The 24,347-nt window shown below is 54.5% G+C and overlaps 1 protein-coding gene across 3 annotated transcripts in view; it reads right to left on the reverse strand.

The window, feature by feature from the left end:
- Nucleotides 1-3,632: 3,632 nt before the first annotated feature.
- Nucleotides 3,633-24,347, reverse strand: part of NKD1 (NKD inhibitor of WNT signaling pathway 1) — an 86,519-nt gene continuing 65,804 nt past the window's right edge. For 2 of the 3 annotated variants that reach the window (XM_057534403.1, XM_057534402.1), the window contains 6 exons: nt 18,356-18,462; nt 14,449-14,544; nt 8,271-8,418; nt 7,671-7,755; nt 6,204-6,331; nt 3,633-5,387 (listed from right to left, as the gene is read on the reverse strand). In XM_057534403.1, coding sequence (XP_057390386.1) covers nt 4,795-5,387; nt 6,204-6,331; nt 7,671-7,755; nt 8,271-8,418; nt 14,449-14,544; nt 18,356-18,462 — 1,157 coding nt within the window. In that variant the 3' untranslated portion in view covers nt 3,633-4,794. The remainder of the gene's footprint in view (nt 5,388-6,203; nt 6,332-7,670; nt 7,756-8,270; nt 8,419-14,448; nt 14,545-18,355; nt 18,463-24,347) is intronic. The other variant, XR_009006105.1, reaches the window with a different exon arrangement.

Here is a 24,347-nt window from a genome sequence, read left to right on the forward strand (position 1 = left end):
TAGGGAGCAGGGGTGAGGCTGGGGCTACACCCACGGGCCTTGGGGAGCAAAGGCAGGGGCTGGGAGGGCGGATTCTGGGGCTGGCTGGACCAGGGGCGAGGCCGCCTTGGGGTCTCTGGGGCCTGCAGTCTCCTGTACGTGCTGGTGAAGCCCTACCTTCAGCGAGGAGGCGAGGACGGTAGGGGTGGGATGCCACAGCCCGCTGGCACTGAGCACAGCTCCGGGGCCCCCTTTCATTCCCAGGAGCGCTGACAGGTCTCACAGAAGCCGGGTTATTAGGGCAGGCAGTCCTCCCCTCCTCCTGTCACCTGCAAGGTTGCCTTCCTTCTGGCTCAGTAATGATTTGACATCTAAACACTGAGAATAAAGTGGGGCTGGGTGGGGGAGAGTAAAAGAAACTGCTCCTGGCTGCTTCCCTTGCCAAAAAGTGTAATTGGCATGGCTGGGTGTGAAGTGCACAGCCCCCCGGGGCTCCCCGATCCCCAGCGCACCCTGGGTGATGAGAGCCTCGGCCCAGCTGGCTGCCTTAACCAGACGTCCACAGTGCCAGTGACAGATCAGCAGAACTGGGCATCCTAGCGACCAGCCAGTGCTTTGTGCAAGTGTGCGTGAGGCCGGCAGAGCCGCAAGTGAGGGAGCCCCGGTGCTCAGAGCTCAGGTCCTGGGGAAGCGGGAGCGGGTCCTGCGCAGTGGGTGTCAGATTTGCACACAAGACAAAACTCACCCCCACCAGCCTGCAGGAAAATGTGCTCAAAACCTCACCGAGAAGCATGGTTGACCGTTCGTTCGTTCCATCCTTCCTTCCTCTCTCCCGCCCTCCCTTCCTTCCCTCCCTCCCTCCTTCCCTCTTTCCCCCCTCTCTCCTTCCTTCTCTTCCTTTTCTCTCTCTTCTTCCTTCAACTTCCAATGACTTGGTACAACTTCTTATAGAGCTCATTTACAACCGATCAACATTGAAATCATGCATGGTCTTGAACTCAGCTGTTCCGCATGGGCAGTCCGTTGCCACTGCTCTGGCTTGTGGGCACTGAGACAAGCCAGGCACAAGGATGTACCACGGCCTAGGATGAGACCCACCTGCCTGCAGGAGGGGATGGGCAAGCCCGCGACAGCGCCTTGGACCAAGAGAGGGTTGAGCAGTTGTTAGAGAGGAGGGGGCAGAGCTCTGTGATGGACGCGGGGAGCTCTTCAAATACATTAGGTCACAGAGAAAAAGGGCCTAAGTATGAATACTATGCTACTCCTTGGGTAAAAATAAAAGGGTGTGGTGGGAAGAGGATTAAGCAGTAACTGCAATGTTTTCTTTCTTAAAAATAGATCTGAAAGAAGTACTGCAAAATGTCAGCATTTGTAAAACCTGGGTGGTGAGTTTCACGGTTACACGGTTTTCTGTTTCAAACTTTGAAATATTTTTGGAAATAAAATTGGGGGTGGGGGAGAGGTGAATAAGCAGAGCATGGAGCGTTTTTAGGGCAGTGACAATACTCTGTACGATATTATAGTTATGGATACACATCATTATACATTTGTCCAAACCCATTGAATGTACGACAGCAAGTGTGAGCCCCGAGGTAAACTGTGGACTTTGGGTGATTATGATGTGTTGATATAGGTCCTTCCTTGGTAAAAACTGTACTATCTGTTAAGTGATGTTGACAATGGGGTAGGCAATGCATGCAGAGGTCAGAGGGTATATGGGAAATCTCAGCACCTTCCTCTCAATTCTGCTGCAAATCTAAGCCTGCTCTGAAAAAAAATAAAGTCTTTTAAAAAAATCAACAGAATTTAAATGGGGAGATATCTCATTTAAATGTATTTATTCTTATAACAAAAATGGCAGTGACACTTTCATAGTGCTCCTGTGGGCCAGGCACCGTTTTAACTCACTGAATTCTCACAACAACCCTGTGGGGTAGGTCTCTTCTGATCCCCCTTATAAAGGGGAAGCTGAGGCTTGAGAAGTACACAGAGCTACTAAGGGAAGGAGTCAGGATTTGAACTAGGCGGCTGGGCACCAACATCTGTGCTCACACCACCACGCCACATCCAAAAGGCCCCGGGAAGCTGAGGTCAGGGAAGTCAGAGGGATGTGTACTTCTTCCTGTACACCTTTGTGTACTATTTGAATATTCTACATGTGCACATTACTACTTTTTAAAGTTAGGTAAATTCCAGGTACCAAGAAATAACAGAACCCTGACAGGTGTGGGGCTGGGAGAGATGGCAGGGACCTCTTCTCAGAGGCTGAGGAAACGCTCTCAGCCCACCAGGCCACAGAGAGGCTCCCTGCGTGGACCCAATGCCTGGCTCGTCTCCATGGTTGCAGCAATTCTGGGCCTGGGGCGCCATCTGCTCTGGTCTGCTCAGCACCCCTCCTCTTCCTTCTTCTGGCACAGGCCCCTCCCCCTCTCCACAGGCTGGGCGTGTGACTCCAGGGGAGCCACAGTGATTGGTCCAGGGATGGGTACTGGATCCAAGCCCAGCCAATTAGAATCCTTCCCTGGGCTTGCCCTAGTGGAAAATCCTTTTCCATCGGGTTGTGCGGCCCAAAGCACCAGCAGTCCCCACACCACGACAAAGCATGTCGGTGGAGAAGTAGAAATCCAGAAAGGGAGCCGTAAGAACCAGCGAGTCTCAGCTTCGTTCACATCCTGTCATCTCAGAGCCAGCTCCCTCCCTGCCTTCCCTGGGTTGGTTACTTTCCTCTCCGTTTGAGTTGGTTCCTGACAGACAGAAGCCCATAGCCCTAACCAAGGGAGGCCCAAATCCACTGGTTAAGGGATCCTGGGATAGACTAGAATCCCACTTCTGCCACCTGCTGTGTGGTCTCAAGAGAGTTACTCAACCTCCCTGAGCCTGTTGTGCTCCCTGAGCTTCCACTGGCTGCCTCAGGGTTGTCATAAGGATTAACTGTACTAATCCAGTCCCAGGCACACCAGTAACTAATAAAATTAATACAGTGACAACAACTCAGCACGCTATCTTCAAAAAATAACTCCTTACCAACCACGGTAAACCAACACCAGAGGCTCTGGAAAAGGGGGTGCCAGCTGGGAGAGCAAGTAGCAGACAGGCAGGCAGCTGGACCCACTTTTTCTTCCTGTGTCCCTCCAGATTCACCCTCCACTCTCCTCTTCCCCGGCAGAATGCCTGTGTGACCCCCATCAATAGCTCCCTCGCTCTCTGGCTCCTGGTGGCTTCAGCCAACGGTGCCTCAGCAGGATACAGGCGGGCAGGAGAGTGAGGTCAGGAAGTCGTTTCCCTGTAGGGTCCCCACAGGCTGGCTGCATCCTTCCAGCGAAGGTCACGGCTCCTTCAGGTGCCCCCACCCCTCTGTGTCTGCTGAGGATGACTCTCTCCCATGCCCTCCACTCCAGGGGTAGGAGTGGCACCCACAGTGCCAGCGCAGGATCTTTTTACTCTTTTAGGAGACTTTGCCCACACTATGTAAATATTCCCTTTATTAAGCTCACCCCATTACCCAATTAGAGTGTGTGTGTCATCAGTTTTTCACGGGGTCCCTGACTAGTTGACAGGTGTCCTTTCCCTGGCCTCCCCGGGTCTCAATCAAACAAAATTCTGCTCTACAGAGGACATTGCTCCAGGGTCCCAACTCTGGCCACTGTCTCCATTTCCCTCCACGCTTCTGTACTCCAACAGTCCTCTCCAAAATCTGCCAGGTCCCAAACCTCGAGAAAGGATCCCTGATGAAAGGCAAGTGGCCATTGGCATCTAATGAACAGCGCCCCAACAGGAGGCACACAGGGTCATGTCTGGGCCCTGGATGTGTCTTGAGAAGCAAAGCACGGACTTCTGCACACCAGAAAAGGTACCTGAGAGTGTATATTTATAGAAAGATACATAGAAATGGACAGATGGCATCTATCTACAGATACAGAAAGCTCTGTTAGAGAACCACGTAGGTACGTATATATTTGCCAATGGTAGGACGCCAGGTTTCCACATCTTCGGTCACAACCAACAACACACAATTGCCTGATCTTGGAAAACCACACTTGTTTATGTGGTTGGTTCCCTCTCCGGAGGTTTCCAAAATGAGAAGGCTGGTTTCAGGGGCAGTCTTTAAATATGGGTGTGTATCTTTCTAAAGAAGAGAGGAGGAGGAGAGAAAAAAGAGACATGTATTTTCATGTTGCGCATGACAGAAAAGATGGGACTGGTTTGGGGCAGGGGCGCGATCCCACTGGAAAGGTGTGAAAGATAACTCCAGAAAGGACAGCTAAGCTTTCTAGGTTGGGACATAAAAACACAACAGCTGGGAAGGTCGCGCAGTCCGCCGAAATCCCTTGTAGCACATTACAATCCGTTAAGGGCAAAATAAAATCAGAATCATACTAAGAGGTAGCAGCTGTTTATCTTCTCGGAGATTTCAAGGGTCTCTGGAAGCCGGGCCAGGGAAGGGTGTTCTCCTGGAAGAGACTGGGATGGGGCAGAGTTCTGGCCGAGGGCTTGCCCGGGGCTGGGAAGGGTGTGGAATGGCCTGCGTGGACACCGCAGCTCCGGAGCCCCAGGGAGCCTCTGCCACTACAGGCCACTTCCAAACCCAGAGTCATTTCTTGGGTAAGTTATGCAGTCCCCACGACATATAAATAAAAGTTTAGTTCTGTGTTTCCATATATCTTCTACATGGAGGCTAGCTGAATATTAGTGGAGTAACAATAATTATTAATAAACAATAATCATCATAATAACAATAATTAATAGAATAATAATGCCTTGGGGGCAGGGGGCGGGGGGTCCTTCATATGGTGGGGCAAGGGTGGGGGCGGGGCTCTAGGTCTGGTAGAAGTGGTGGTAATGGTGGTGGTGTTCGTGGTGGTGGTGATGCTCGTGTCTCTGGACCGCCTGGCCGGCCTGGCTCTCATACACCACCACCGCGGGCAGCTCCCTGACGTGGTCCCGCCCCACGACGGTGCCGCCCACGGCTAGGGGCGCCTGCAGGCCCCGGCACCCCTGATGGCTCTCCTTGGCGCGGTGCTTGTGCTTCTTGTGCCCGAGGGGTGCCAGAGTGGGGAGGAGGGCCGGGCTGGCGGCCAGGTGGGCGGATGGGGACACCGCAGGGACAGCAGGTCCCATGGGGGGTTTGCTTCTTGCCCCTCTGGCCACATGGCCCACACCCACGCTCTTGCCCTGGGCCTTGGGGGACCTCACAAAGTGCTTGCTCCCGTCCTGGGTACCACCCCGGAGCCGCTGCTGGACCTCCGAGACCTTGGCGAATGGGGCGTCAAGAAAGTGGAAGGAGCCGGGGTCCACGCCTGGGGGCTTTCGGTGTGGGACGTGGATGGCTTCTGGCTCGTGGGAGCGAGATCGAGCGGGGTTGGAGGTGCGGGGTGGCAGTTCTGACTTCTGGGCCACTGACGGGGAGCCTAGGAACCAATTCAACAAATGTTTAATGAGCACCTACTGTGTGCTGGTGTCACACGGTGCCCTGGAAACCACTCCGCCCCCAGTTCTCCCAGGCTGATAGAGGCAGCTGGTCCTTATCACAGCTAACCCCGACGCCCCGACTCCCCGCCCACTGACTGCTCTCCTCCCTCTGCCTTGGAGGAAACTTTTCTGGAATGGAACTTTGCCATCTGCTAAGTGGGAAAAACTGTTTCTGTGTTAGGTCTTTAAAGATAATTAATTCTCCTTCTGAGAGCTTGGAAAGAGAGGAGACAGGGACATTGTTAAAACTGTCTAAGGTCACTGGAGCACAAAGGAAATCTACAAGCATGTTCCTTAACGTATAGAGGTAACTCAGAGAGGAATTAAACACAGGGGGAAGGGGAGAAGGACGTTGTGGGGAGTGAAATTAAGTGGACTGTGTCTTCATCTATCTTATTAGCAAGAGCTGAGATGTCAAGGGCTGATGAAGACAGAGCACTGTTTTGCTTAACGAAGCCCAGGGTCCTCACTGGAAGAGAGGGGTGGGTCGGGGTGCAGCACCGAACTGTTGTTTTCATTGAATTATAAGCCCTCGGATACTATTTGATTTTGTTCGACTTTGTGCACGTTTTACTTTAATGTTTTAAACGTTTTGAATGCCATCTCCTCCAAGAAGACTCTATACTCTGTCCAGTAAAAGCTAGGCCTTCCCCCTGCCCAAGGGGGCCAGCGAACACCCACTCGCCCACCAGCGCCCCTGCCCGCCCAGCCACGCCCTGCCCTGGCCGCCCTCACCGGTGAAGGAGCTCCCTTACCAGGCCCAAACTGGGACGTGTAGTTTTCTATCCCAGCGAGATCTAAGTAGTGGTTTCTCCTCTCAATGTTCTCATCCACGCAATGGTGGTAGCAGCCGGATTGCTCCAGACGGCTGTCACCCTGGAACCTATCAGGGAAGGCAAGCGAGAGGGTGGGCCCTGGCCTCGCGGTGGGAGCGGTCCCACGAGCTCCTGGGAAGCCACCAGGACAAACCCTTCTGGACCCTCTGTTAATTTCTGTCTGGGTCTTGGGAGCAGGGGAGGGAGGGAGGGAAGGAGTGACCACGTCAGCACTCTGTCCCTCCTTTTCCTCCCCTGCCTGGCCTCCCTGGGCCTTCCGGGAGGACTGGATAGGGACTAAGCTTTGAACAGGCCCAAAGCAAAGGAGAAGGTAACTGGTCAAAACTTCAGGATGCTCCAGAGCCAGGCTTCAAACCATGTGTTTCCTAACGTCTACCTGGCTCCCCACGGGGTGGGGAGAACAGAAGCCCCCAGGCCATTGGAGTTGAGGCTGGAAGACTCCACAACCTGCCCAAAGCTCAGAATGGGCCTTCCCACGGTGGTGTAAGGTGCGAGGAGGGGCGGGTGGGGGAGGGAGGTGACCTTTCTCCCACTGCGGGATTCTGGGCTCCCTGCCCCTCCCCTTCAAGGGCCTCTGTGATCTGCCCACACTAGCTTGCCTGCTCCCCCAGGGCAGCCCCCCTACATCTGTAGCCAGCCTGGGCACCCCCAATTCCTAGCCCTCTCCCCACACCATGCTGTGTCCCTGCTTGGACCACCTTCTCTCTTTCCCCTATGCTAGCGCTTCTCAAGTCCCAGCCATTACCTCTCCGTGTTCACAGTAGATACTGTCCCACATTACTGTTACTTTATATTACTGTTTACTCAGACCTTTTCTTTACCCAGTCTCTCTCTTTCCTTCCCTCCCTCTCTTCACTTCCTTCCTTGCAGTTAAATAACAACAGGTGAAAGATAACTGCAACCTTACAACCCCTTATCCACAATTCTGAAGTCCAAAACACCTGAAAGCAAAGATTTTTCCACAACCCATTTGGCAGCCAAGCTTGCTCTAAACAGATGTGAAGGTAGCTACGGTCTTTCTCTCACTTAGCATGAATATTTATATGTGTCCCTGCAGAAATATCTATGTGCTAAATCCTGGGGTGCTGTGCAGATCCCAGATAGAAATACACTGGGAGCACCTTTCTAAAACTCAACAAATGCATTTGAGTTACCCCAAAGCATTCTGGATGAAGCAACGTGGACCTACATTTAGCTCTTTTGGACAACTGAGTTTGATTTGTGAACCTGCCCTCTGAAATCACTGCCCACCCCCCTACGCCCTGCCCCCCGCGAGGAGAATGTAGACTGCAGCCTCCTGCCTGGAATCCCTTAGAGGCAGGTCCACAGCCGGTGCTCAATCCGTGCTCAGAGGCACTGGGCCGGCTCTGCCCGCGCTCGCCCTACCTGAGGAGGGCCCGCTGCTTCTTCTCCCAGCTTCGCAGCTCCTCGGCGGGCTTGGTCTCCGCTCTGGGCCTGGTGCTCTGCAGGTCTGAGTCCCACCAGAGAAAGAGCCCAGTGAGCAGCTTGTTCCTGCCCCCGTCGGCCTCCCGGCCCTGCCCAGGCTATCTAGCACACAGCCCTTGAAACTGGCCCACAGCAGCTTCGCAATGGCTCTGCGGGGAGGCTTCTCCCAGCCAGGACTAAATAGAGGGGTCTCGCAGCTACCTGCGCTGCCTGATGCCTCCCCCAGACTCACCTCCTCCCCAGACTCCTTAGTCTGCCTTCGAGGCCCCGCCCACCTACCCTCCCCATCACAGAAGCCCTTACTGGGGCTGCTTGCCACGCCCAGGCCCACCTCCGGCGCTTTGCTTATGCAGGGCCTTCCATCTGGAATTCCTTCCCTATCCAACCTTCAAAGACCCGCTCAAATCCCACCTGCCCACAGAGCAGCTCGCAGGAGAGGCCCCAGGACTCCCTCCCACTCCTCCCAGGTGGGGCTCTGACCCTCCCTGAGAGCTGGGAGTGGACCGACTCCCGTGGCCAGCACGGCCCTCCAGCCCTCACCGGGGTGATTGAGAAGGATGCTCTTCTTGCTCTGGCTCCCATCGGGGGCCACGGTGAGCTTCACCCGCAGCGTCTTGCTCGACGTCGGGGAGTGGTTGACGGAGGAATCGACCACCTCGTAGATGGTGTGCAGCAGGCTGGTGATGTCCTGGATGGCAAGGGAAGCAGAGACCCACATGCATTTAAAACAAAGGAATCGGAGGGCCTCCGGAATCTGAAAGGCCGAAACCTCCCTGGTTCCCCCAAGGCCCAGCCTCAGGCAAACACTAGGATGTCAGAGGTCCACAAGGAGGGGAAGCAAGAATGAGGGAGAGGGAGAGTGAATGACCTGAAAGCACAGGAAGGGCCGTGGGCAGCGGGGTTCGGTGACACCGGGGACCTCGGAGGGACTGTGTGCAAGCTGCTTCAGAATACTCTCATCCCAAAGGGAAGCCTCCTGCACTGTGGGTGGGAATGTAAATTGATACAGCCACTATGGAGAACAGTATGGAGGTTCCTTAAAATACTAAAAATAGAATTACCATATGACCCAGCAATCCCACTACTGGGCATATACCCAGAGAAAACCATAATTCAGAAAGAGTCATGTACCACAATGTTCATTGCAGCTCTATTTACAATAGCCAGGACATGGGAGCAACCTAAGTGTCCATCGACAGATGAATGGATAAAGAAGATGTGGCACATATATACAATGGGATGTTACTCAGCCATAAAAAGAAACAAAATTGAGTTATTTGTAGTGAGGTGGATGGACCTAGAGTCTGTCATACAGAGTGAAGTAAGTCAGAAAGAGAAAAACAAATACTGTATGCTAACACATATATAAGGAATCTAAAAAAAAAAAAAAAATGGTTCTGATGAACCTAAGGGCAGGACAGGAATAAAGAGGCAGACGTAGAGAATGGACTTGAGGACATGGGGAGGGGGAAGGGTAAGCTGGGACGAAGTGAGAGAGTAGCATTGACATATACACACTACCAAATATGAAATAGATAGCTAGTGGGAAGCAGCTGCATAGCACAGGGAGATCAGCTCGGTGCTTTGCGACCACCTAGAAGGGCAGGATAAGGAGGGTGGGAGGGAGACGCAAGAGGGAGGGGATATGGGGATATATGTATGCATACAGCTGATTCACTTTGTTATACAGCAGAAACTAACACAACACTGTAAAGCAATTATACTCCAATAAAGACGGTAAAAAAAAAAAAAATGCTATCATCCCTCACGGGTAGAGAATTGCCCCAGGGATGCTATGGGTGCAGAGTTGCACCAGGGACGCTACATCCCCCAGACTTCCAGGCTGTACTGAAAAGCCTAAGCCATCTCCCAGGCACCAGAGAAAGCTCTTATGCTGGGCACCAACAGGTAAACTTGGAGGAGGGCCTCGGATACTGTGGGCGTGGGCGTCAACAGCATCTACTTCTGGTCTGATGAGCACCTCCTGCATGAAAAAAGGAAAAGTGGAAGCGTCCACAAAGATGAACTATTCTGTGAGAACGTGACCAAATCTCATCTTCTCTCTGGGCCTCAGTTACCCCCTTAACCAGAACAGTGCTCTCCAATCCTGATTGGGTGACGGAGGGGGAAGCAGGTTCCCCTCACTAGGTCTCCCTTTGTTGCGGGCACCTGCTAAGGTCCTTGGTCTGAGGGGAGGCTTTCTGCTTTAAATGATGTTGGAAACCTCTGGAAAAGGTATTTGCCCTCTATAGGTCAGGCTCACAGATGGTCGATTATCTGCCCAGAGACTCTTCATGACCACGGACAGACTCAGCCCCCTTTTGCCCCCTCACCCATAAGCCCTTAGGCAGAGGTGACACCAAGCACTGCCATGGCCATGCAGGTAGATGGATGGATGACCAGGAGTGCTGGGGCCAACTGGGGTACTGTCCCCACCCACAGGAGGTGACAGCCACCCAGCTCAGCTGACTTGTAATGTGGCAGTGCAGGCTGAGGGTCATTCCAGAGAAGCCAGAAACCCAGAATCTCTTGTTAAATCTTCAGAATCTTTGATACTGGCAACTAATTAATTTTTTTCAACTCATTCCCCTCTGCCCCCAGCCACGGGCAGCCCCCATTTTATTTCTGTCTCTATGAATTTGACTACCTCTAGGAACCTCATAGATAACCTCTAGGAATCATACAGCATTTGTCTTTTTGTAACTGGCTTCTTTCACGTAGCGTAATGCCCTCAAGGTTCATCCATGTTGTAGCATGTGTCAGAATTTCCTTCCTTTTTAAGGCTAAATAATATTCCATTGTATGGATATGTCACATTTTGCCTGTCCATTCACCCATCAGTGGACACTTGGGTTGCTTCCACCTTTTGGCTATTGTGAATAATGCTGCTATGAACATGGCTGTATAAGTATCTCTTAAAGAATCTGCTTTCACTTCCTTGGGGTATACTCCCAGAAGTGGAATTTCTGGGTCAGATGGTAATTCTACATTTAATTTTTTGAGGAACCTCCATACTATTTTCCATAATGGTTGAACCAATTTACAATCCCATCAACAGTGCGCAAGGGTTCTGTTTTCTCCACATCCTCACCAACACTCATTTTTTTGTCCTTTTGATAACAGCCATTCTGACAGTGTGAGGTACTATCTCATTGTGGTTTTGATCTGCATTTCCCTGATGATTAGTGATGTTGAACATCTTTTCATGTGCTTATTGCCTATCTGTGTATCTTCTTTGGAGAAATATCTAGTTAGTCTTTGCCCATTTTTTAATCGAGTTGTTTGTTTCGTTGTTGAGTTGTAGGAGCTCTTTATATATTCTAGACATTAATCCCTTCTCAGACACATGATTTGCAGATATTTTCTCCTATTCCATAGGTTGCCTTTCACTCTGCTGATTGTGTCCTTTGACGCACAGAAGTTTTTAATTTTGATGTAGTCCAATTCATCTATTTTTGCTTTTGTTGCCTGTGCTGGGCCAGAACATCTGGGGGCTAGCCTGGGACAGTGGGGCTGCCAGTTTGAGACTTGGGCTCCAGCCACTCACTTGCTGGCTCCCTGGGGATCCCAGCTCTTCTGGCAAGGCCCACGGAGGACCCCTCTTCCCCCTTCTCTTTCCCTTGAGCTGCTCTGCACCACCATGATTGCCCACTCTTTCTCATCATCTTAGGAAGCCTGTGAAGGAGGTGTCATTATTTTACAGGTGAGGAAAGTGAGATCCACCAAGATCATCACCTAAGCATCATATACCAGGCCTGGGGCGCTGGTGTGTGATCCCCGAGGGTTCCAGCTGATTCAGGGTCTAGGAACAAGTGTGCTTTTTCTATCCCAGCTGGAAAATCAGCCCTGTTGACTGCACAGGGTCCGGCACGGAGAGGAGTAGGTGCCTGTAAATACTGTACAAGTGAACACCTGAAGGATGAACAGGTTCTTGCTTCTGAGTTGGGAGGCTGTAGCCTGTGGTTTCAGGGAGGCGGGAGCCCGTCTGCCCCAGCACACAGGAACATGCCTGCTGATGGCCAGAGGGTGTGGAGGGGAACGGTATTTATAGCCAGATTTGAGGAGTGGCTTTGGGGCTAAAAATAGACCAGGGGAAACACCAGGCTGGGTCTTCCCTGGACGGGAAGCCAACCTCCTTGCTGCTGGGCAGGAGAAAGAAACCAGTGAAGGCTCTCCCCAGGGGCCGGGCTGGGGCACCCTCCTTGGAAAGCCTCACTTCCTTACGATTCGTCTTGTTAGCAAGGGGTGAAGGAAAGCAGAATGAAGAATCAGAAAGCAGTGTCTGCCTGCAAGGTTTCTGTAAGGTCTCCGAGGTGGGGGGCAAACCCTTTTACGGTCCGCTCCTGAGGGTCCCTCGGCCTCTTCTGAGCTAGAAGGGAAGAGGACGGCTACCAGAGGCTGAGTCGTCTGAGCCATCGCGTGTGTTAGAAGAGGGGAGAGGCCACCACACCTCTGAGAAGCCCAGCCTGGCTGCCTCCTATTGCCACCCCAATTCAGTTCTGTTACGTGGGCTTCAAGCCTGTCATGTGTTCCCCTGTGAAGATAAGGACTCCATTCCCTAACAGGCGGGGGCGGGGGGTGTGGGAAACAGGAGCTCCTCGCTCTGGAAAAATAATAACCCCCAACAAAAAGCATCACAGCTGGAGGGCACTTGGGGGTCTCACCTAAACCATCCCCCATCTCCCCAGGGTCCTAAACCAGGAAGGGTCTCCGCTGCTTCCCAAACACCCAGGTCCCTCTGGGGGCTTTGCCTGCCTAGAATCCGTTCTCTCTTCCCCTAATAACAGCACCCTGATTTTATTTTGTGAGCCAAATCCATCCCCCCTCCCATTTTCAGTCTATGTGACTCACGGGTCAAATAACTTTCCCCTGACTCCAGAATGAGCACATGGACCCAGAGCTGGCCATTAAAAGCATCACAAACTTATGGCAAAAATGACTGGTTCAGGACCAGACATGTGACTCAATCAAAGCCAGTCAGATTCGGTTCTGGAACTCCAGTTGACATTCTGAATTTGGGAGGGTTGCAAACAGCATGGGATATAGACTGAAACTATCAGCCGTTATCTCGCTACTGCCAAGGGGAGAGCCGGCCTGATAATAAAGGAACACAGAGGAAAGAGAACCATGAAGAACAGCTAGTCCTGAAGACACTGAGCCTCTGGATCCAGCCATGCCTGAAGTCAGTACCCGTGGACTGAAGTTTCAGTTACATGAGCCAATAGAGTCCTCTTTTTTTTTTTCTTACTGTAGTTTGTGCTGGGATTCTGTCACTGATGCCCCAAAGAGTCCTGAATGATTAAAATTCACTCACAGCTTCTTCCTCCGACCTGTTCTAACATCCCCTAAACCGCAGCCTGAGGAAGAGGTGGGCTTTTTTTCACCCAGGTCTCCCCTCTGGCAGCTTTTCCTGCACTATCTGCAGAGAAGAAAATACTGAGCCCTGAACCGTGACAGGGAGATAAGAGAGCAAAGCTTCAATTCTCCCTGGGAACACCCTGAGGCCCTCTCGTGCTGGGCGAGAGGTGGGCGAGGAGCCAGCCATGCTCATCTCAGACCTCTCTCCATGCAGATCTGTTACAGGTAGCGCACCTGAACACCAGGGCCTCCTGGGGAGGGAGAGGATGTCAGAGAGAAACAGAACAGAAAAGGCAATAAGGAGGCAGAAGGGATGATACCAAGACCCAGGCAAAAGAGAGGCAGCAACAGTCAGCAATAATGCAGATCAGATCACTCGCCAGCTTAAACCAGCCCTCCCCCGGCTTCCCTTAACACCTGGAATCAAAGTCAGGGTGCTGGCTGGAGCCTGTGAAGCCCGGCGTGAGCTGTCCTGCCGGCTCCCGGCTGCAGCCCTGCCTCTCTGGATACACAGCCACCGCACCAGTCTCCTCTGGCTCCTTAAATGCCCTGAGCGCTCTCACTCTCCCCGGCCCAGGGCTCTGCCCAGCTCAGCGCCCACGTCACCTCCTCCAAGAGGCTTCCCTGGACGCTCCTGCCCATCTCGCTCATACCGCTCTGTTTATTTCCGTCACTGAACACGTCACAGCTTACAACGATCCCGTGACTGTTCGGGCTCTGCTTCCCTCAGCAGACAGTCGGAGCTACACGGCTAGAAACTGCGTCTGTGCTGTTGCCCACTGCGCACCCAGTACATAGGAGGTGCACACAGCAGGTAAGCCATATGCAGACTCAGGTATGTAGCGAGGGCGCGAGGAACCGAGGGAGGAAAGAGACGTGGGGGAGATTTGAGGGCAGAGAGAGACACAGGCATGTAGGCGGAGGGGAGGGGGAGGAGGAACGGGCTCGTGAACAGAGCTGCTGGCCGGGCCCTTGGGGCTGCTCATTCCTGCATCAGTGGGGGTAGGCACTGCCCAGCCCACCCCAGCTCCTGGGCAGACTGGCCGAGGTGGGAAGTGGCCTGGGGTGATCTCAGAGCTCCAGGACCAGAGAGAGAAGGAGGCAGGACAGGACTCTAGGGAGGCCTGGGCTCAGCGCCTGCCTCTTGCCCCTTCTGCAGCAGGAATGGCGCCTCGGCCAAGAGCAGCCCGGCAGCCCTTCCTCTCCCCGTTCACAGGTCTCCGTGACGCTCCCAGCAGCCTCGCTCCTGCCCTCCCCACCTACCCTTAGGAGAAGGGGAAGGGGCAGCTGTGGCGGGCTCATGATGAACGCCCTGCGCCCGAGGGCGTGGCCTGGCGGGAGGCCAGGCGGGTGCACTCACCTCACGGGTGACCTTGCCATTGTTGTCAAAGTCATACAGAGTGAAGGTCCACTCCTGCCGGCTGTCCTCCTCCACAGACACGTCACACTGCAGCTCCTGGACACAAACAGACAACAGACGGACGTGGCTGATCACGCGGTGGCTGGAACACCCGTAGGCCACGTCATGGGGCTGCCACCTCCCCCTGTCCTCCCCAGACTCTGTGTGAAGAAGAGGGTGATGACTACTGAGCCCGCGAGCCACAACTACTGAGCCCGCGAGCCACAACTACTGAGCCCGCGTGCCACAACTACTGAAGCCCGTGCACCTAGAGGCCTTGCTCTGCAGCAAGAGAAGCCACCACAATAAGAAGCCCGCGCACTGCAACGAAGAGTAGCCCCCGCTCGCCGCAACTAGAGAAAGCCCGTGCGCAGCAACAAAGACCCAAAACAGCCAAACATTTTTTTAAAGAAAATAAATTTATTAAATAAATAAATAAATTTATTAAAAAAAAAAAAAAAAAAAAAGAAGAGTGTGATGACCAAGACGTGACGGGCCCGGGAGAGAGGCCAAGCCGGGCGGGGGAGCTTGGGTCTGGGGAGAGGTGCCCGCCGGGTGCAGACAGTCTCTGGGTCTTCAAAGGCCAAGGAAACACAAGGGGGGCTCTGGGAGGAGGCTCTGTGGCCTCAGGAGGAATGCACTTGCACCCAGGGCTAGACGCTACTGGAAGACGCAGGGGTGACTCAGGGAGCCGTGACGGGACACCCAGGGGGGCCACCTGACCTGGAAGGTAGGACAGGAGGGGCATTAAGAGTTAAAGAGTCTGCCCCAGGTGCCAGCCCGGGCTTGGCCCTCTGCAGCTGCGTGACCTTGGACATGGCCCTGCTCTGCTCTGTGCCTCAGTTTCCCCTCACATAAATTATGGAAAATGATGGTATCGACCTCAGAAGGTTGTTGGGAGCATTAACTGCCCTGTCCCACGTCCCCTTGGCCCCCTCCACATTCCCCTGTAGCTGCGGTGGGCAGTCCCTGACCTCCCACCTCAGGCGCCCGGCTTCCCTGTCCGAAGCCAGCCCCAAGGAGTCAAGGATTGAATGCCCAGCAACAACCTGAACAAGGGAGGGGCCGGGCCGGGGGACACACCTGAGCGCGTTCGGAGTGGCTCTCCGAGGGGTCCCAGCGGACAGAGCCCAGCTGCCCGTGACCCGCTCATCAACCCCCCCAATCACGGGCGCCCCTCCTTCCCTGCTGCTCCCTGGGATCACCTCCCAAGTCCTGTCTCAGGGTCTGCTTTAGGAGAACTGGAAACAAGTGCGTATGCCTCTTGGCACAGAGAAAAGCCTAATTAATGGTGGTAGCTGCTATTGTGTTTGCTGGAATGATTAATATAGCGATGACGTCATCGTCATCACTCCCACAACCCGAGGTGTCCAACCACAGGGACTTGGAGCTGGGAAGCAGGAGCTCCGTCACTGGCGGCACATACGCTGGGGCCGGCGGAACCCCAGACAAAGAGATCCAGAAAGGATGGCCGTTTGGGGAAAGAGAATCCACAAGCCTTAATCTTAAAGGCTTAAATGGCCTTTAAGATCCACAGTTCTATGAAAACAAGCAACGACACCCCCAGACACCATCCTGTTCCACGTCTTGCCTCGGCCCACCTCTCCTTCTGCGTGAGGACAGGCTAAGCCCCCAGAGAGCGGAGGTGCCCGGCCTCCCAAGGCTGGTGGGAGTGAGCCCCAGCACGGCATCCCTGCCCCTGGCTTCCACAGCTCAGAGCCGGCTCCCTCCAGCAGTTCTTGGGCGGCCCACGCTGAGTTCAAAGTCGGCCTTCCCTCAGTTGTGACATGCTTGTCTGATACCTGCCAAGTGCCCACTCTGCTCTCTGAGGCACCGCGTCGTGCAGCACAGCAATCGGCCCACACACATGCCTGTACACGGGTGCGTGCTTGAGAGCACACACACACGGACACGTATACGTATGCATATACACCCCCACACATACATACACATACTCACACATACATACATATACACGTGCACACACACACATTCATACATACATGCACACACATACACACACCTACGCGCGCGCGCACACACACACACACACACACACACAGTGTTTACCTGCTTCCCTCTCCCAGCCCCTCCACGTGGCTCCAAAGACAGCTCAGGTTAGAAGTTCAGGAACACGGGTTAAGTAACTACCCCCACCTCCCGTGACCTCTGTCATGTGCACCTTCCTGTCCCCCCAGCCCCGGACCTCTCAGGTGAGTCTTCCTCTGGGACCATGGATGAGTCACAGGCAACAGCCGGCCCCACTCCGGAAGCAGACCCACTTGGGCTTCCTGGGAAGACGTCTGGGTCTGGGCCTTCCCTCTGCCGCTGGGCTTGGCATTGGCTTTGCCAAGCACCCCCAGAAGACCTGCAGGGACCCGGGGTCGGGGAGCTCAGGAAGAAGCTCAGCACCCACAGCTTCTCAACTAGATGTCGCCTGACCCCTCAGCTCCTGCATTCAGGGCCCTTGGCGACCTGTCTTACCCACACTCCTGAGATATCCCCCCGACTCCCTGCACAATGCAGCTTGCTAGCCCCGCACAGCCCGCCGGCACTGCCAAGCCTCCAGGCCTCTGCTCCTCCTCTTGCCTCCACCAGAAGTGTCCTCCTGAGCCCAAAGGCTACCCCCGTGCATCACCTCTCCCAACTCCTGCTCCTACGCCCAGAGGCTCAGCATAGACACTCGCCCCCTCCCACCTCTGCCTGCAGCCGCGGCTGCCTCCTCCGGGCACTGCACCGAGTGTCTGGATTGCCAAAATGCCCATCACTCCGCAGCCCTCCGGCCTCACTTAGGTGACCTCCCTGTCCCCTTCCGTGCTCCCAGATCCCCATCACGTCACCAACTGTGCAGTTACTGGGCCTGGGTCACTCATCTGTCCCCCTTGCCATGCTGTGCTCCATGAGGGCAGGAACCATGTCCAGTTCACTGCCGGGTTCCCTGGTACCTGCAGTTGTCAATCAACACTGGTTGGAAGGAGGAAAGAAAGTACTCATTCTGAACTGAACACCCTTTTAAGCACTTGAGATGCCTTAACTCAGCATGCTTCTGACATCCCAATAAGATAGACATCGCCATTTCACGGGGCGGGGGGGCAAGTGAGGCGGCGGCAGAGCTGGGAACTGTCCCCCATCTGCTGGCCCCAGAGCTATGCCCTAGTGATCTCATGAAGGAAACAGAGGAGGAAGGAGGGAGGGTAAAAGGAAGGCGGGGAGAAGCCGGTAAGCTCCCTGAGGGCAGGTCTAGGTCTTGCTCTCAGCACCTGGCCCTGTGCTTGGTACACAGAAGGAGCTTAATATTCCATTTGGGGAGGCAGGACAGACAGACTGTGGGCTCTGGGCGGGCATGTCCCCTTTGGTGTTGACCACCTGAGTCCCAGACAGAGTCAGGGACCTGCCCCAGGTCTCCTGGTCGTCCACCCCACCTGAGAGTCCCCACATGCTCCCCAGAACAGCCTTGGGAGCTAGAAGCAAAGATTTCTTTCATCAATGAGGAAACTGAGGCCCAGAGAAGAGGGTGGTCACCCAGGCAGTAACAGCAGCACCAGGGCCAGGGTGCCGTCTCCCCCATTCACTCTCCTGTCCTTCCCCCAGGCCACCAGGCCACAGCCCAGGGGCATCCTCTGGCCACCACCCCATGTTGAGAGGGGCCCCAAGCTGAGAGGGGAGGGCAGAGGTGAGTCCCCAGGGCCTGAGCTGAGCTGGGGCGGCCCCAGATGTAGCAGGAGAAACCTCTCCCAGAGGGCGGCTATTCACCCAGGAGGGGAGGGGCCTTCACATCTGGATGGGCCTCAGCTTCCCTCCTCGAAAAGCAGCACCGAGAAGAGAAAACCCTTCCATCCAGGGCCCAGCACCAGGAAAGGAAACTTACTTCGAATTTCAGCTGCTTCTTGGAGCCCGGGCAGGGTTCGCCTGTCTTCTCCATCTTCTTCTCATCTCCACTGGCCAGCCCGTCCGTCTTCTCAGGAGGCAGGGCCACTGCAGGGAGAGGCGAGGGAGAAAGCGTGAGGAGGTGGGTCCCGAGCCTCCCAAGCCCAGGTGCCGGGCTGCGGGGCCACCGGCTCCCTGTGGCTTTGTCCCGAGGATGTCCTCACCACGGCGCGGGGCCCATTCTGCCCTGCCGGTTTGCTGGAGTCCAACTGCTCTGTCCTCTGGCCCTGTTAATGCCCAGGGCTGTCCCAGGGGAGACCCTCTTCCCAGGGTGTCTCTTTGCCCGCTGCTCAGGTCACCCCAGTGGGCCTCTCAGGCCTCTGTTCTCGGTAGCCCAGATAAGCAGCCTGAGGCCACCCAGGGCAGTGTTGGGCCAAAGGGCAAGTGAATGAAGGCAGAGAGGTGCTTTTGGAGCCCCCAGGGGGAGGTCTGGACCACAGCCACTTTCTGCAGTCTCTGCCTTCCAGGAGGACATTGTGGTGTCCTCAAAGATGCCACCTGCCTGGGCACACTGCATGCTACCTGCATGTGGCACACTGGTGGGTGGTCAGGAAGAGGGATAGAAATGGGGAGTGATAGAAATGGAGTTCATTGGGGTAGGTGAAGGGCATATACACGAGCACACACGCACGCACAGACACGCAGGCATGCACACCATGGTATCTTCAGGAGCCAGCTCACCCTGGGCCTTTCATTCTGCCTCTGCTCACCTAGAGGGTCCTCCCTCTGCCAAAGGTATTAAGCAGAGGGTTCTATGGTCCTTGTGTGTCCTCCCAGGAGCAGTGGGAAGGTGGGCACGGAAGCCCGGGGCCGGTGGACAGCATTTTCCCGTGAATACCCCTAAGAGGTGCCAGGGGAGCAGCCGTCATCTCTGAGCTAGGACCCAGCCCAAGAGGTTCCCTCAAATCTTGAAAGTCCCACAAGACCCCTTCAGCCCCTCCTGTCTCTGCCTGATAAAGGGGACTCAAGTTTGCTCAAAAATGTGCTTTCCAAAACAGCCTCACAGCACCTCTCTTTAGATTCCCTCAGCTGCCCTGGGGCAGGGATTCTGTTGTCCTGTTTTACAGGGGAGCAAACGGAGCCTGGCTCCCACTTGAGGAACTGTCCCCTTATGCCTGACTCAGGGTGGCCCAGGAGGGCCATGTAAGGAGCTGAGATGACTGGGCAGTGGCCCCAACCATGGGTGGACTTTCTTGGGAAGTCAGGAGCCTGGAGAAATGCAGCCACCAGGCCAGGAAACTAGGTGGGGGGCTTTACCTCCCCCCCCCAACCCCTGTCCTCACACCGCACTCACACACCCTTGCATACCAGGACCCAGGAGTGGCTGCTGGGGAAGTTCCCCAGCTCTCCTGCTTCGCTTCTGCCCTGTGGGCCCAGCAGTTATCCGAAGCACTTCCCGTGGGGCCCCGCACAGCTTGGTGGCCTCCGTGCATAAAGATGAGGCAGTGACCTCACACTGTGCTGACCGCACTGTTCATCGACTCACTCGGTCCCCACAGCAACCCTGTGAGGCAGTTACTACTATCAGCTCCACTTTCCAGATGGGAAAACTGAGGCACAGAGAGGCTAAGTGCTTTGCTACTAATTGACGGGGCTGGGATTTGAACCCAAGCGACCTGGCTCGTGCTCTCGACCACTCCATGCCATTCCTGGCTCGGTTCAGGAGGCTTGGTGCCAGCCCAGGGAGAGGTTAGTCTCTGCTTGGGTTCTGATGCTCCCGACACTGTGTGTGGCCCTGGGCAGGTCACATAACTTCTCTAGACATCTCAGTTTCCCCACCTGTAAAATGGGGATGAAAACATTCCCCTCCCCAGAGGATTCCTGTGTGGATTCAAGGAGCTATGACTGAAAGGGCTAAGACCCAGCCAGGGCCAGCACACGGGGTCGAGCCATTAGTAGTAATAGTCTGGGGAATGACATCCCGACACATTTAATCTTTTAGGAATCATGAAGTGGGCGGCTAAGCTTTTTAAAAACTGAGGCTTTTGGATACAAACAGACACAAAGCGTCGTATCAGCCTGGGTGGGGAGCAGGACAGGGAGGAAGGAGATAAAGATAAAGATGCTGCAGTCACAGGCCAGACAGGCGGGGACAGGAAGGCCATGGCGGCCAGTGGCTGACCTGGCTCCATCGCAGCTCCCCTCTCGGCTGGGCCTGGGGGCCGAGGCAGCCGCTGCCGGGTGTCCCCGTCCTTCTCTTCACACCCAGCGGGATGCAGGGAGCCCCCAGCTCTGCACGTCCCCGCAGCAAGGCAACAACTCCCTAGAGCTGTCAGGGGGCTCTGGCTAGAGATCACAGACCCTGGCTCCTCCCTGGTCATTTCACAGAATGAGGCCAATGAGAATAAACCTAAAAGATCCGGCTCCTCCGGGGTGGGGGCACTTGGCATCCTCATCACTGGGGTGGTTGTAAGGGGAAGGTCACTGGTGCTGACCGCTCCTGGGGTAGTGGATGAAACCAAGTCCAGCGCTCCCTGCTCCTCCAAAGCAAACACCTCCACGGCCAGGAGCTGTCCCGCTCTGGTGTGACGCCGAGCCCCAGGGAAGTCAGGTGGGAGATTGGCCAGTGACCCAAGGACAGCCAAGCATACAGCCTGCGCCACCCTGACCCCTCCATCTCAAATCTATCGGTGCACTGCTGGGCCAGAGCTGCCACCATCATGGGAAGAAGAAAAAGAAAAAGAAGAAAGAAAAACAAAGGCCAGCTCCATCTTCAAAGCTGCTGCCTCCCTCTGCCGAGGTCCTGGCTGGAGATGCAAGCCGGCCAGCCTTATCGAAACCAAACTTCAAGTTCAAAGGGAAGTTATCAGAAAACCACCTTCAGGTTCAATGTTGCCTTTCAAGTTCCACTTGATAAAACCCAAAGAAAAGAAACCTCTGTCCCTGCTCTCTCCTTCTCCGGACCACCCCTCCCCGACACCCAAACAGCCCGGTCCTTCCTCAGGTCCTCCCCTCCCGCCTTCCTTTCTCCTCTCCCAGGGAGGAGGGGGACATCCCCCTCCATCCCTTATCCTCATCGTACGTCTTCTCCAAAGACCAGGGCTTTGTCCTTTCTTCACCAGGGGGTCCAATCCCTCATCCCACCCTAGCTCAGAAAACCACCTGGACACCCACCCGGGGCCCCTTCCCAGCATGGGGACAGGTACAGGCGGGTAGTAGGACTGGAGCCATCTGCCCTGGGGCCTGGGGGCCAGGAACAGTCAGTGCCCCTTTGTCCCCACCAAAGAAAGTCTTTCTCCCTTTCACTCTCCCCTGCCCAGTGGCCAGAAGAGGTGGCAGATAACCAATCAGAAAGCCATGCAGACCCCAATGCCAGAGGCCTGGGCTGGGACTCAGGGGCCCTGCTTCTCCATCCACATAACCCACTGAAACCAAACAACGAAAAACCGCCACCTGCCCCAGCCACCCCTGTGCAGAACAAATCGCCCTCCCTCCGTGCATCCGTCCTCGGGCACATGGGCAGGTGGGAGAAGGGTGAATGGGGTTCGTCACAGGTTGCCTGGGTCCAATCAACTGGAGATATTTTTGTCAAGAGGGGTTTTAGCACCAGAGCCCAAGCGCATTCCCTGTCTCTTACTCCTGTTCAGCCCAGCAGTTTTTTTTCCCCCCAGAGGTGATCTTTTGTGGGGCATAGTTTCAGGGAGACTCTGATCACTCTTCAGTTGCAACAGTAACAACACTGCTAATTTGAAAGCAGAAAGGAAAGCCGTGGAAGGGGTAGGAGAAAAGGAAAGGGAAGGGACAGAGTGAGGAGGAAGCAAAGCCTTTCACTTGCCTATGAAGTACCCTTGGTGACCTAGAGCAGGGGTTGGCAAACTACAGCCCGAGAGGCAAGCCAACCCACCGCCTGTTTTTGTAAATAAAGTTTTACTGGGACACAGAGACACTCACGTCCATTGTCTATGGTGAAGCAGAGTTGAGTAGCTGTAACAGAGGCTCTAATGCCCACAACACCTAAAACATGTACTTTCCCAGCCCTTTACAGTAAAGCATGTGGACTGTGCCTTAGGTAAGTGCAGCTCTGCACACCTACGAGGATACATCCTTGATAGGCAGGGTGCAGGCTTCACCTGCTGCTCACCTGCTTGACTGGAAATCCTTGTGCAGTCCACAACCTGCCCAACCATACACAGTAGCCATGGAAGAAAGAAAACGTCAACTCTGCTTTCTTAAAACCAGGTCTCAGCTCAAACAAGTCTGGGGCAGCGTGTGGAGCGCCTTCTCTTTGGAAGCTGTTCCCTATCCCTCCTCTCACCACGGCCACGGCCACGAGGAGCCAGCCGGCCGTCTGTGTTTACCAGATGATGGCTCTGTCCCACATTAGCTCCCAACCTGGCATCTCTCCACCCCTAGCAACTGCCAGATTAAATGCATTACTTGACCATCTTCACCCGGCTCCCTTTGATGTTCCCTTCTCAAGCTTCAAAATACCTTTTGGAGGGAGATCAGACAGCATTAAACAGAATTACTAATTAATTAAGCAAAGTTAAATTTTAAACACTGTTTGTTGTGTTAGCCAAAAGCCTGAACAGAACAGACTTTTTTCCTCTGCTGAGATCAAAGACAGTCTCTTCCCTCTCCCCTCCCCCAGTTTAAAAAAAGGGGGTGGGGGTGGGGAGGAAGAGAGAGAGAAAGAGGAGAGTCCTTGAGCACCGGGGAGAGTAGAAGATGCCGGAATGGGCGCAACTCTGATCATGGGTCCCCGACACCCACCCAGGGACCTAATGGGAGGCATCTGAGGCTTATTTGGGACCTCACACTGGGAGAGCCACGGTCACGTTCTCGGGACTGTTTAGCAGTGACCCAGGGAGCAGGATGGCATAGCCCACCCAGCCTGAGCTGTTGACAGCTGGTGCCGCCCAAGCATGAGAAGAAGGGTTGTGAAATGAAACAGATCCAGCCTCCTGAGGCCCCACCCTCCTGAGCAGGAGAAACGCCCCAGGGTTCTTCCCCCCTGGCCCTGGGGTCAGGGTCATTTGGGGTCATTGGGAGACCAGCTCTGAGAAGCCAGCTGTGCACGGTACAACTCTAGGGGGCGCTGTTCACATGCCGGACATCCTAGATTTGTGTATTGCTTGTGACAGTTTTCGGACAGATGGCAGAAAGATGTCTGGAGGAGGGGCCCCTTTTTCCAATTTGTACAAATGCATTCGTTGCTAGCAGAGGGCTGTCTAAACCCATTCAGTCTGCAGTCCTATCTGGGATCTCCTGATGGCTTCACGGGAGCCGGTCACATCCACGCAGCCAGAATGCAAGTTTCTCGAGAGAGCTGGCTCTGCTGGCTGCTGCCTCCTGGGCTGCCCACAGTGCCTAGCACGTACCGTACGTGCACAGAGCAGATACTCCATCCCAGCGAGGTCCACTGCACCAAACCCCACAGGTGGACGGAAGGCAGGCTATATAACAAACACCATGAATTCTGGTGTGATTGAGGCTGCGAACTGGCATGGGAAAGGGGGTGGTTTAAAAGGGGTAGGTCTATTCCTGAATCCCAGACGTCGGCTAAAATCCAAACCCTGGATGATATCAGCAAATGCCAGCTTATTTTAACACAATCCAGAAAGGCCTGGTTGATATTAAACTTTGGAAGGAGAGACAAATTTGAAACATGGTATGATTCAATCAGCCCCACCAAAGACCAGAAATTACTAATGCTGAAATGCCAGGTGCACACCTCTCTTAGCCTGGTTACCTGGCAAGTTCTCCTCAGTTGATACAATGTAAGTAAGATTTAACACAAGCCAGAGCTTCCTGGCTGGAGTTTGGACCCTGGCCTTAATGCAGCCACAGGCCTTTCTCAATTGTCCACGTCCAGATTATCTGCCACAAATATTTTAGGCTCAGGGTGGCTTGCCAGGATGTTTCTGACTCCCCAACCCTCCAAAAGCAGCTGTTAGAGGGAATGCAGATGAATTTTAATATTAGCCTATGCC

Source organism: Balaenoptera acutorostrata, chromosome 19, assembly GCF_949987535.1.
Source record: "Balaenoptera acutorostrata chromosome 19, mBalAcu1.1, whole genome shotgun sequence".
Classification (NCBI taxonomy): domain Eukaryota; kingdom Metazoa; phylum Chordata; class Mammalia; order Artiodactyla; family Balaenopteridae; genus Balaenoptera; species Balaenoptera acutorostrata.